At 33.3% G+C, this 14,314-nt stretch overlaps 1 protein-coding gene across 1 annotated transcript; it reads left to right on the top strand.

Annotated features, from left to right (window-relative positions):
• Nucleotides 1–11,280: 11,280 nt before the first annotated feature.
• LOC107950186 (exocyst complex component EXO70B1) lies at nucleotides 11,281–13,768 on the top strand. Its single transcript, XM_016884982.2, has one exon. The coding sequence runs from the start codon at nucleotides 11,535–11,537 to the stop codon at nucleotides 13,491–13,493; it is 1,959 nt and encodes a 652-aa protein (XP_016740471.2). The 5' UTR covers nucleotides 11,281–11,534; the 3' UTR covers nucleotides 13,494–13,768.
• Nucleotides 13,769–14,314: the final 546 nt, after the last annotated feature.

Below are 14,314 nucleotides of genomic sequence, written 5' to 3'. Positions count from 1 at the left end.
TCCCTAAGTAGTAGTGGAGCAGATCAAGGATAACAGATTTTACCTCCCTGAGGTTGCAGTGGAGTACATTGAAGCCAGTAATTCTACTTCCCTAGGCAGCAGTGGAATATATTGAAGATTACAGATCTTACCTCTCTAGGCAATAATGGAGCAGATCGAAGACCCCAGTCTTATCTCCTTGAAGTTGCAGTGGAGCAAACAGAAGTATACCAATCCTATCTCCTTGAAGTTGCAATGGAGTGGATTAAAACCGCAGATCTCATCTCTCTGAAGTTGCAATAGAGCAGATCGCATCAGATTTATCTTTAAGTTGTAGCAGAACAAATTGAAACTACAAGTCTTATCTCTCTGAAGTTGCAGTGGAGCAGATTAAAGATAGCAAATTGAGAAGCTACAACATACGAATTCTATCTCCCTGACATTGCAGTGGAGTAGATTGAAACACTAGTTCCTATACCTCTGAAGATGCAGTAGGAAGGAATGAGGCTACTCGAAGGAAAAAGCACTGAAAGCGAGGCTTAGTAGGACCGGGCACTATTGGGCCTTGTAGTCTTTGCTCTGTTCCCGTTACACGACAACGAGCAAAGAGGGGCAGCTGTTAGGCCCAATTTTTGGCCTGGGTTTAAAATAACCCAAACAGGTCACAAAGGGCCCGTATGGCCCAACAAGACTAACCCTAATCCAAAAAAAAACTGAAACCCTAAGCAGCATGTGGCTTCCCATTTTCAGCCGCTGCAAGGTTCGGGGTGAGCCTCCTCTACGTGCGCCGCTCTTCTCCGCGCGCCGCTCCTTACGCGCCACACCTGCAACAACAAACTAGAACAAAGCAAAATCGGGCAACAAAATAGGAATAAACAACAGAATAGATTCGTCTTTGATTTTTCTATTTTTTCATTTTGGCTATTTAAAGCCGTGAAAGATCAGTGTAAAAGGGGGGATTCAGTGTAAAAAGGGATGAAAATAGAGAGAATATATTGAAAATATGGAGGAAAAGAGAAGATTGAAATAACAGATCCGAAATTTTTGAATAACAAAGGTCTTTTTATTTTTCGGTGTTCATTATTTTTATGTTTATTATCGTTTTTATAAAAGGAGGAAAAGGAAGGGTAGCTTACCTCTTTTGCCGGAGTCGTTGAATCGGCGCCGCCTCCGTCGCGATTGGAGCACCGGCGCGCGGTTGAACGGTGGCGCGGAGAACGGGTTGAAAACCCTAGCAGAGCTTTTGCTCTCTTTTTTTCTTTCTTTTTTCTTTCCTTATGCTACAAATGAAATTTTTTTAAAAAAAATTGTTTTAAATTGTATTAGCAAAACGGCGCCGTTTAGGTGGCCATGACCCGCGCGGTGACCCGACCCGGAGGGGAGGATCCGCTCGTTCTGGCATTGAATGGGAAATTTGCGCATCTGGTCCTTCAATTTCTAAAATCGTTTTTAAAATCAGTTTTTGTTTCCTTTAAATGTGGCCGCACACTTTGCTTTTGTTTCGATTTGGTCCTTATTTAAACGCACCGTTTGGGGAGAGGAATTATTTCCATTTTGGCCCCCATGTAATGCGCGTGTGGCAGATTAGTCCTTCTTTTTATTTTAACTTCATTTATTGATTATTTTGTGTTTTCTCTTCCAATTTTTTTTAATTTTTTTATCATTATTATTATATTATTTATTATTACTTATTATTTCTATATTTATACGCATATATAGTATATATACATTTTTTAAAAAACTTTTATAAATACATACATATATTTTTGTACATACAAACATTTTTATATATATACTTTTATATCTTAATATTTTTTTTTACTTTTGTAAATATGAATATACGTATTTTTTTTATATTATCCTTCATAGATTTTTTTTCAAACGTATGTATATATGTATACCTGCATATTTTAATACATATGTATTCCCCATACCCTATAGCTTAAAATATACATTCATTTTCTATAGTATATATATATATATTTTGTTTTTAAATTATTATAAACATTTTTATTATTTTATATATGCTCCATTATTTTATATACATATTGTACATATTTTTTATATTTTTACTTTATTTTCACAATTCTCATGTACATATATACATGCATTTTTAGAAATTATTATAAGTTTTTATGTATTTCATCCCCTTTTTATGTGCATACTTGTATGTGTGTTTTATATATGCATTAACATTTTATCATGTCTTTCAGAAAATATATATTTTGTTTTGTCAAAATCATCATATTTTATAAATTTTCAAAGTATTTGGCGTTCACGATTCTCGAGGAAGACCGTGTCCTAACTTACTGGATTGCGATTATTCTTCGATGAATTTAGAACGCTAAGTATTCATTTTGCATTAAATTCGCAAATTTTAAATAAAAACTTATTCTTGGGAGTTCAAAAATGTTGGGTCCTAACTTACTGGACCTGATATTTTGACTTCTCAAAATAAGAATTTTCAAAAGTAAAAGGCAATATTCGGGTATTTTAAAGATTTAAAAATATTGTGCCCTAACTTACTGGGTGTGGTGTTTTATTTCTTTGAAATAAGAATGTCTTACTATTTTGATTCATTTATGAAATAAAAAGTTTTCTTTTAAAATCTTTTCAAATTTTCGACACCAAGATATTGAATAATCAATTTGGTACCGATTTTGGGCGTTACGAGGGTGCTAACCCTTCCTCGTGCGTAACTGACTCCCGAACCTGTTTTCTCAAATTTCGCAGACCAAAATTGTTTTTAAGGTGAGCCGATCACACCTCAATCAAGGATCGGTGGCGACTCCAATTTTTGTTTTTTAAAGTCGACAACAAAATTTTTGTTTTCAAAAAAAGCAGTTTCGACACTACTAATGTTACAAGAAATTTCATGCCAACCCGGCTATTTATTAACCATGTTTTAATTACAAGTACTTTGGTTTCTCTCGAACTTTGAAGTTTAACATCTTGTCTGCATATTTCGATGTCTATTACGACTTCAAGGTTACCTTTTCAGGCATCATCTAGAATTCATACTTATTAAGCTATTAAGTCTAGCATATGTCTATGCCAACAAATTAGTATTTTTAATAAGCAGAAAAACAAATTATATGAGGTAACAGTAATATTTCTATAATGAAACAGTTTAACCATATAAATCATAGGATTATGCAAGGTAATAAGGTTCTCTTGAATTATTACAAACTTTAACCTAATTTTCTCAAATATAGATTAAACTTACACCATTTAGATATTGTGTCAATTAATTACAATCCGGTTAGGATTTAATAACTAATTCAATTGCATTCCTACATTTATAATGCATGAATAAAACATTTATGATCTTATCTGAATGAATAAGTAACCAAGACACATAACATCATTAACAACATTAATAATCTAAGCTATGGAAATTAAATTATTCTAACACCAAAGGAATTAAGCAACCATGATTATATTAAAAACATAAAACTAAGTTCCAAACATGTTTCTTAAATTGAACAACAAAAAATAAAAGAGTAAAGGGAAAGAAATGCAAAGCTATTATCAGTGATTTTCCGAGGCACAACTCACTTTGCTACTCATTTGTTCTTCACTTCTTGTAGTAGCAACCAAGCTAAAATGCTCCTATTATGGCTGAATGGAGTTGCTCTCAAAGCCTTGCAAAACTCTTTAGAAAAATGGAAAAGAGAGAAGAATGGATGAATGAGGGATGATGAATTGAGGGAATGGGAAGGGGTATTTATACTAGAAGGGGCTAGCTTAAGTTTTCTAAAAATAGCATGTCAATGCCCCCTTCTATGGCCAGCCACCTTGAGAAGAGGAAGGGAGGTGGATGAATTTACTAAAAATAACTAGTCCAAGCTTGATTCAAGTGAGGGAGTTGAACAGTCACTTGAAGAAATTGTTGGGGTTGTTTTGTGATTTTTTTAACAAGTCTAGGGAGCCTTATTTATTTAATTCATGGATGGTTGGGCTGCTCATAGTTGAATTTGTGCTCTTTCCTCCTTAATGGTGATTTGACTTCAAAGTTGAGCGACAAACCTAAAATTTTTTTATTTATCATATGATGGCTTTCTCAAGAATTTGGCCTGTGATTCGATATGAAATTTGAATTTCTCTACAATTATTCATATTTGAACATTTGAAATGTCATATGTTAGCGTTCTAAGTTATTTTTAGAGTTTTGAACTTAATCAAGTACAAATACGAGTTAAGGTGATGAGATGATCTTTTCTATTTAACACATTTGTGTTAAAATATTAATCTTTATAGGTGTGTGTTGTGATGAGATGATTTTTGGAGCATTAAAAACTAATTTTTGTTTTATAAATTAATATTAGCCCTACATTGAGCCATTTTGACTTTTTGACCACATTTTTGTATTTTTAAATGATAGAAAAAGGGGAAGAACCCCATTGCCTCCCCTTACCAACCGACCACTCTTTGAAGAAGAAGGAAAACTCCATTTTGCTTCTCCTTGCTATTTTTCATTCTTTTCTCTTTAAATGTTCACAATTTTTATTCCTTTTCTTGCAAAATCACTTCGTATAAACCATATTTGAACCATTTGTGATCATTAACTTCACCACCCACTCATCACGGGTTTGGAAAATACAGCTAAAAATAAATTTAGGGAAAAGTCAGAGTTTTAATTTTTTTTTCCAAAACAAGATCTTGGTTGTGATATTTAAAATAATAAACACTTAATCAAAATTGTATCTTTTTTATTTGTCTAGGATGAGCACTTTGACTGGAGCGCTTCAACTGAGTAGTCTTCTCCGCTATCTTCAAGCTCACGTCTGCCGAATGTGGGCTCACTTCGAATCAGAAAATTTTTCACAAAAATTACCAGTGGGGTAATTTCGTAATTTCTCTAAACTTTTGAGCCAAGTTGTAAATAAGAAAAATATGTCTAGAAATTTTCTAAAATAATTTATTCAGAAAATTTTCTCTCTATAACTTTCTTTTGAATTCAAATGTGTGTAAATAATGACCCAATGCTCTTTTTATATAGTGAGAGTTTAGAGAGTTCAACTATGATTTAAACTTAATCATATTAATATTAAATTAATATAATATTTATCAAGATGAATATTAGATTAAATTTAATATTAAATCTTATTAAGTTAATAGAATATTTATCTACAAGATAAACATTAAATTAAATTTAATATTAAGATAATCACTTTAATATTAAATTAATAAAATAAAATAAAGATAAATATTAAATTTAATTTAATACTAAACTATTAAAATAATATTATTTTTAGAATAGTTAATCTGAAATCAAATTCTCTGGTAGAGTCCCAATAGGAGTGTAACTCTTCCACTGCTCAACCACCGACAACCAACCGTTGTCAGCTACCAGGATGTCGCTGTCGCAGCCACCGGCACTACCGTGTCTGGTGATGCAGGTGCGACACCCCGAGTTAGTTCGGCTTGGGTCAATGACGACTCGACTGGTCTGATTTAGCCACCGGTTGGATCGTTAGCCCGGTTTCACATACCAGACCTGGTCCGACCAATTTTTGGGTCTTGGTATCGATTTTGGGCTCTCGGGCCCAATTTACGATCTCAGGTCCAATTTTCAAGTTCAATTACGAATTGGGCCAATTGTCTGACTTGAAAATTAACTTCCAAAAATATCATATTAATTTTAATTGATTTGATTAATTTAATTTTACTTGATCAAAATTAATTTTTTTCAAAAATCACTTAGATTTTCCAAATTAATTTTTCAAGAAAATTCTTTAATTAAATTCTCTAGTTGAACAATTCTTACGACCACCTAATTTAATTCCACATCGAATAAATCGACTTAATTAAATTATTCCCAAAGTCGTAGAATTTTCTTCTAATTGAAATGCAGTCCAATTGAGCTTTTGTTGAGCTAGCGGAGGGAGCAATCAGACATATACAATTAGGCTCTAGTGATTGCAATTATGTCCAGAAGCATCGTTCCGATAATTCGCAATTACTTAATTATAAAGTCAGGCCACAAGAAGTACTATGATTGAAAAATCCTTATTGTACACTCTTTACGAAAGCAATTCATCCAATTGATTTGTCCAATGACCTCGTCATGTGTGTGCTACCCTTATATGATATCCTTGATTCCTTTGAGTTAAATCCGTTCACTCAATACAATCATATTTTATCTTATTGTTAGCATTGTGTCTCATTAATGATTAATATGATCACTGCCAACAAATGATTGTGATAAATTGATCGTTTGAGAACAAGCAACCTCTGGCCACGTTCCATATTTATCAATCCACACAATGTCAATGAGAGAATATTATTAACTCTTTAATTGAGCTATGAATTTCACTGTTGCTAGTAAAACCATGCCATACACAAGTCATGTACCCAACATACTGGTTATGGGCTTGATCATCTTTAGAGCATAAGCCTCTACTTATATCAAAGCACATGAGTTGCATGCACATGGTCAGGGACTAACTCAGGATTTAGGTAAATCACACCATGAATGTCACAAGTGAATTAATTCACAAACGGATTCAAAATTAATTCATATTGGGTCCAATCCAATGTATCATTTTACCAATGAATACATCTATGTCTCTACTCGTGGAGTCAACTACTTCGATAGCTGAGACTAGCCATCTCCCCAATTGGAATTATAGACGACATAATAATCCTTCTTAGTATTTGAATCAAATGCTCATTTTGATTCTTTTACAGGATTACGGACTAATTTAGATTATTTACTGAAGTAAGATGTCTTTCTCGCAATGTAAACATTATTTACAATGCCATTTATCTTCAGTTTAAACTTTAGGCAATTAATGAGCTAATATTTGCTTATCTCAATTTCGCTATGCAAAATATAAAAGACGGTAAATACAAAAGACATATAGTGAAATGTGAAATTAACTTTATTTATTTATTCATCATTCAAATAAATAGAAAACAGTTACATGTTTACTACAATATGGGTTCATTTCCTAACATTCTTAACATCTCATAATCTCATTTTACATTTATGAGTTCATGTGGTTGTTAAGCCATTAAAATGACTATTTAATGTTAACTCCATGCTTTATTAATACGTATTTATGTTGCCTTGTGTGATTTGTGAAGAGAAAGAGCTTTCCAGAGGAGCTTCTAGCAAGGGAAAAAAAGTGGTAGAGTGAAACCATTAGAGAAGCTCTCCTTCCATTTAATGTATGTACCAATGAGGGAAAAAAGAAAGAGCTTTCTAGAGGAGCTTTTGAATGTAAGTTCTCGTGGGAATTACTATACGTTCTTGTTTAATGTAAGTAATAAATAATTAAATGTATTAATTATGCTAACACATAGGTGAAGCATGACGCATTGACATTATACATAATATATGTGTTAGTTGATATGTGGTTGTGTTGTTACGTTCAAAGGAGTACTTTTAATGCCATTAATATACTTGGAAAATAAATATGGGGAAAATGTGTATGAAAAATTGATATCCATGTGTTTTGTTCCTATAGAGTGTGATATTGACTTTAGAAAGAATTATGATAAAATGTATTAATATATATTGACATGATTCTCAACATGAAAATATGTGAAGTTATGGTAAAATATGTGAATTGATGATTTTGTGTGAAGAAATATGTGAAAAAGGTTTTTAATAAGGTAGACCTCAATGTGAGTTGGCCTTCGGTCCATGAATTGACTGGCTATTCTTACTCTGAATCAATTAGAAGTAGCTCAGAGAAATTCTAAACCCCCTACAATAAATAAAAGAATAAGTGAAACAAACAACTAAATACAAGTAAAGAAAGCGTTGTATCTATACACCTAGCTTTTACCAATTACCTTCATAGAAAAACATGCAACAACCGCACAAATAAACTTAATCACACACAAAATCCCTGGCAACAGTGCCAACTTGACCACACCTCAGCATGCCTGCACCGAGACAAGAGAATAAACAAAAAACAATAAAAAATAAATTGATTATCTACAAGTGTGACAGGTCAGTTGTAACATTTTTGTGTTACAACGGAACACGAAATTTTTTGAGGATCAAACCCTAGAGATTTCAGGTGATAAGGAGATTAAAAATGAAAATGCAGGAAAATAAGAAGTCTAGCTAGCTACTCGTTAAGTATTATAATACGAAAAATCATTCTCAAGGATTAATTATGCTACCTAACACCTAGAAGGACTAAATTGCAAAATAATCAAAGTGTAAAAATAACAATTTAATGGGAAAAATTTGTTGGTTGACTTGCATGTAGCTGATTAATTCATGGATTATGGATCTAAAGGGTTCAAACTCCTAATTTGTTCAATTTTACCTTTTAGTCACAATTTTACCCAATTAAACGATTTAGTCTAGTTTATCTCTCGATCTCACCAAGCTAAATTCGAGATAATCAAATTGGTTCCCAATAGGATCTCCTCTCGATCTCACCTATCTAAATGTTCACCTAGAGGTATCAATTCTAGGTTTTGAAGTTTATTCGATTTAGTCTAGTTTTTACGATTTAGTCCCTAACCCAAAAAATTAACCATGTGACATTTCAATCAACCAACCATCATGAGGTTTAGTTACTATCCTTAACCAATACCCCAACATTAGTCAAATACATGCTCAAATGATTCATTAAGGAAATCATAAAAAGCAATGTTAGAAGAATCTTTGGGACTCTTAATGAGTTCTTTGGAGAAAATGATAGCAGCAACAATGAAGAAGAAATCATAGCTAAAGTAGAGATTTTTACCCATTTGAAGGTTAACAAAGCTTAAATATATTAAAGGGATTAAAGAGAAATCAAAATACAAAGTAAAGTTTTTGTATCTAAGTGCAAAGAAAGGAAAAACTACAGTAAAACTAAGAAAACTACCAACTACAACCACTAAGCTCAGAAAAGTAAAGAATTAAAACCTAAAAATGAAGGAGAGAGTAACTACTAAGCTAAAAATGTGATAAAAGGTCTTTCCTTTAAGTTTGACAACAAAATCATCTTTTGTACGACAAAAATTTTAACCTTAAAATTAACAAAATTGCCCTTGAAGTGTATGAGCTGACTTGTGTTTGTGTTGGACTTAAGACTACCACAATAGTATTTATAACCCTGTCAAGCAGCAGTGTTGTGACACCCTAGCATCGGTGTCGCGACATCCTCATTAGTGGCCATAACTTCTTCACTTCAATAATCAGTAGTGGTATCATGACCTTGGAGGCTTAGTGTCACTACTTTGGGCTCAATGTTGCGACACAACACCCTTAATGTCACGACACCCTCAGCACTCTACTCCAGATTGATTTCTTGTTGAAGTCCTGCACCCTTGAGGCAATGGAAGCTTAGTGTCATGATATCCTAACATCAATGTTGCGACACTCAGGTCGATGTAGTTCTCCTCAAGGTTTGACCATTGTCGTCTCTCTACACAAATTCAAACACACCATTAGAGTCTCAATGGCACCATTTTGCCAATTGGGGCCTCAGAAGGACTAAATTAAAAAAAATCATTAATACTATAAAATAAAAATCAACCAAAAGTATAGAAGAGACTCATAGATTGCTGCAAAACAAACTCATTATGTATACTAAAGAGCCTATTTTGGCACATCAAATTACGACAAATCACCCTATACCTTATACCCAAAAGCTCTAATACCACTCATATAGCTATCGGTCACAATAATCTCAAATAAGTGTGATGGAAGTAAATGGAAAATAATTTCTTATCTTACCACAAGCTTTCTCTCACTAGCTCTAGTTTTTCTTACAACCCATGTATAAACCTTAGGGTTTATGATGAAGATGAAAGCGAGTTTGGGAAAAAAGATTTCACTATGAGTAAGCAAGAATTTTGAGGGCCTTTGGGTGGATTTTGTCATGGAGTCAAGAAATAGATGAGAATACCTAGAGAAAAAAAATATTTTATCTTTCATAAGATTGTCATTCCTTTTTTAATAAAACTCTAGAATGAGTCAAAATTAAATTTAAATCTTTCTTTTCGACTTAAATTCAATTGTGACAAATACTACTCAATATCCAACACATTTTAAAATTTGAATTTTCTAAATATATTCACTTATGTAATGTTTATTTCGCCCTCAACTAATCCTTATATTCACTTTAGCCTCTTTCCTTCTTATCACATTTCAATTTAATATATTCTTTGAATTAACAAAATTTATTACACTTCACGTTTAATACTTTCTCGAATGCCTAAACTACCTTTCATAAATACAAATTAATCTTAGTTTATTTTTCTCGAGAAAAATCTCTTACATATTTTCCGGAATAATACCAATTATGATGTCAGAGTTTTATGGGTTAGTATTCAATAATTGCTTTGAACATTTATTATTAAGTGATTTACAATATATTTAAAATGATTAGTCTAGATCTGAACTTGTCAATTAATTGTAAAATTTGTATCTAATTTTAAATAAATAATAATTTCTTTTTCATAATTTAAAAAATCGAGTAATTATAAATTTTTTAAATTATTTTTAGTATTAGTTAAATAAAAATTGTAAAAAGAAATAAAAATCTTTACAATACTAGTCAAAGCTTTTACATTTTGATGGTGAAGTTTAAACAAATTTTAAGGAAAAAAGTATGAACTTCTAAGAGTTATTTCATACATAGTTTAAAGATGTATAAATTGTCAAAGAATATAAGTTCGTTTTTACATATTGATAGTGAAATTTAAATAAAATTTAAGATCAAATATTTGGACCGGAAGAATGGCTAAAATCAAAATAAAAAGTTGAAATATGATCCTAATTTTGGTATTTAAAAAGTTTTTTTTAAGGAGTAATTATAAAAAAGTTAAATTGCTATTAAAAAGAAAAGTTAAATCTAACAGTCCGTGGGTGTTTATTTTATTTTTTAAATGATTTGAGTTTGAATGAAAAATAAATCTTAATTTAAAAATTTTAATTTAATTATCAATAATATTAGGGTAAATTATTGTAGAAGGCATTGTATTTTTGTCATTAAACTATGAAAAGCTATAAAATAGTTATTTATCAATCTAATTTTGTCTTTTTTATCACCAATTGATTAATGTAAAAATAAAAGCATCTAAAAGTTTAATATAATTAAATGAATAAAATAAAATAAAATAAAATAATAAAATAATTATTTTATAACTTTTCTTAATAAATAACAAAAAAAAAATATCAGTGTTGTTTACCCATTTTATAAAATTTACCCATATGGTATTTAACTAAGTTATCGCATATGATGTAATTGATAGAAAGTAAATATGGTGATTAAATTTTAATTGAAAATGTTAATAATTACACTTAAAATTGTAAATAAAAAATTAGAAATTCTTGTTAAACGATAAGACCACATTTCCATTTCCTCTCTCCAAACCAGCCGGTTCAAACTAATTCCCTTCAAAATTTTCAGTTCCCGTAGAAAAAAAAAAAAGACAAGAATCACACAAAACCAGTAATCACAGGCGAACCGGAACATCACAAAATGGCCCTTTCCACTTCACTTCCACTCTGAGCCGCCTCCAGTCCCCTGGTTGTTACAAAGGTTAAACAGAAACCGGAGAACTGGAGCGAGTAGAGGACTGAAGCATCGACTATGGGAACGACTACGACTACGACTAGCCTTGATGCGGGAGGCGAAGACCGGGTTATGGCGGCGGCTCAGCAGATAGTGAAGAGTCTCAACACTGCAAAAGAGGTTCGTGAAGATATGCTTTTGATTTTCTCGAGCTTCGATAACCGCTTATCCAACATCACCAATTTAATAAAAAAAGACTCTGACAGTACCGGCGTACGGTTTGACGCCGCCGAGAAAGTGATCCTCCGGTGGGATTCTTCCTCATCTAACCCTGACACTTCCTGTCACTCTCTTCCTTGGGAAGACTCTCCCCATGAAGCCGCCGAGTACCTCTCAGCGGTTGACGAAATCCTTAAATTGGTTGTTGATGTGTCGATTCGGTCCGATAATGAAATCATGGACCGGGCTGAGGCCGCTGTTCAGTTGGCTATGTCGAGGCTAGAAGATGAGTTTCGGCTTATTTTGATTAGGAACACCGTCCCACTCGACGCGGAGGGGCTTTACTGTTCGATCCGGAGGGTTTCCCTTTCTTTCGCAGTGAATGAAGGGGAAATTGATGAGGAATTTGAGAGTTTCGGAGAGGTTGATAGCGTAAGAGGGTGCTTTCACGACCGAGGAGCGAGTTTGGGAGATGATTTATGTGTTGATTTGATAAATGCTGATGCTGTTGTGGAGTTGAAAGAGATTGCAGACCGGATGATCCGGTCTGGCTATGAAAAAGAGTGCGTTCAAACTTATAGTAATGTTAGGCGTGATGCTTTGGATGAGTGTTTGGTGATTCTTGGAGTTGAGAAGTTGAGTATTGAGGAAGTTCAGAAGATTGAGTGGAAAGCTTTGGATGAAAAGATGAATAAATGGATTCTGGCAATTAAGATTACTGTTAGGGTTCTTTTGAGTGGGGAAAAGAGACTTTGTGATCAGATCTTTAATGGGTTCGATTCGATCAAAGAAATTTGTTTTAGTGAGACTGCTAAAGGCTGTGTAATGCAGTTATTGAATTTTGGCGAAGCAGTGGCTATCGGGAAAAGATCATCTGAGAAGTTGTTTCGAATTCTGGATATGTATGATGTGTTGGCTGATGCATTGCTCGATCTTGAGATGATGATTACAGATGAATTCCTGTGTAGTGAAGCAAAGGGAGTACTGTCTGGATTAGGCGAAGCAGCGAAAGGGACTTTTGTGGAGTTTGAGAATGCTGTGAAGAGTGAGGCCTCGAAGAAACCTATGCAGAATGGTGAGATTCATCCACTTACACGTTATGTGATGAATTATGTCAAACTGCTTGTCGATTATAGCAAGACTTTGAATTTGTTATTGGAGAGTGATGAGGATGAAGAAGATGATGGATTACAGAGTGAAGATAGTGAGCTTGAGACTACGACTCCATTTGCTAAACGGCTGTTGTTGTTGATATCCTCTTTGGAGTCCAATCTCGAGGAGAAATCGAAACTGTATGAGGATGGTGCGTTGCATTGTATATTTTTGATGAATAATATTCTGTATATAGTGCAAAAGGTGAAGGATTCTGAGCTGGGTAAGCTTTTGGGAGACAATTGGGTTCGTAAGCGGCGTGGCCAAGTACGACAGTATGCTACAAATTATCTTCGGGCTTGTTGGATGAAAGCTCTGTATTGTCTGAAGGATGAAGGAATTGGTGGTAGCTCTAACAATGCCTCCAAGGTGACCTTGAAGGAGAGATTTAAGAACTTCAATGCATTTTTTGAAGAAATATATAGGATTCAGACAGGTTGGAAGGTCCCTGATCCTCAACTTCGTGAAGAGCTTCGAATTTCTATATCAGAGAAAGTAATTCCAGCTTATAGATCCTTCATGGGGAGATTTGGGAGTCAGCTAGAGAGTGGAAGGAATTCTGGAAAATACATTAAGTATACCCCAGAGGATCTGGAAAATTATCTTTTGGATTTATTTGAAGGATCACCTCTCATTCTTCACCATATGAGAAGAAAAAATTCATAGGATAAGGACTCGTGTTACGGGTATGGCCCTTGCACTCATCAAGGACTTGCTAGAGCAAGAGTATATCTGTATATGTATCTGCTGACCCCCTTTTGTTTTTTTGTTTTTTTTAAAGTTTGTATGTTTAATAAACACATTCTGTGAAAGTCAACTTTCACTCACTACGTATATTGCATCTTGTACATGTTTATAGCCTATAGTTGCCCTATGTGTGAATTTGTCTTGGTTCATGTATTTTATTTCACTGGTCATCCTAACCATCCATGTTTCTTCGACTCCTCATATTTCTTTTAAGTATCTGCGTGATACCATATGTTACCTATCTTTTTACACGGAATGGAGACATGACTTTCCAAGACCACTTCATATACATGGAAAAACCTAGAAAAATTTGAACATACCCATGTGAGACATATATCCGTTTATGACCATTCTAGTCTGTTTAACATAGCTTAACATTGTGGCACTGATCAGCTTTGTTACCCGAACTTTTCATTCTTCTTTAAGTATCTATGTCTGACATATATGAATGTGATTATTGAGTATGATCTTTTAGATAATATGATTATAATTAGAAAAAAGATTGAGCTACCCGTAACTGATACTCACTCGAGTCCAGATATCATAGCTAACAGGCACAAACATTTCAATATTTAAAGCTTATTCTGTTGTTATCCTCTGTGCAATGCATAGGTGGTACCAGAGTAGGAGTGATATGTTGTTGATGAGTATTGTGAAAATTTTTGGTCCCACCTTGCGGATGTTTTTTATGGTTCTGTTCATGAAATACTGTGATGAATGTACAGTTTGATTAATTCCTG

The sequence above is a fragment of the Gossypium hirsutum genome, chromosome D03, assembly GCF_007990345.1.
Source record: "Gossypium hirsutum isolate 1008001.06 chromosome D03, Gossypium_hirsutum_v2.1, whole genome shotgun sequence".
In the NCBI taxonomy this organism is placed as follows: Eukaryota; Viridiplantae; Streptophyta; class Magnoliopsida; order Malvales; family Malvaceae; genus Gossypium; species Gossypium hirsutum.
Note: the sequence above shows the minus strand (reverse complement) of the source record. Positions and strands in the feature narration are given on the sequence as shown.

Coding starts and splice junctions, on each gene's coding strand:
- LOC107950186 (XM_016884982.2), top strand. CDS start 11,535: ATGGGAACGACTACGACTACGACTAGCCTTGATGCGGGAGGCGAAGAC.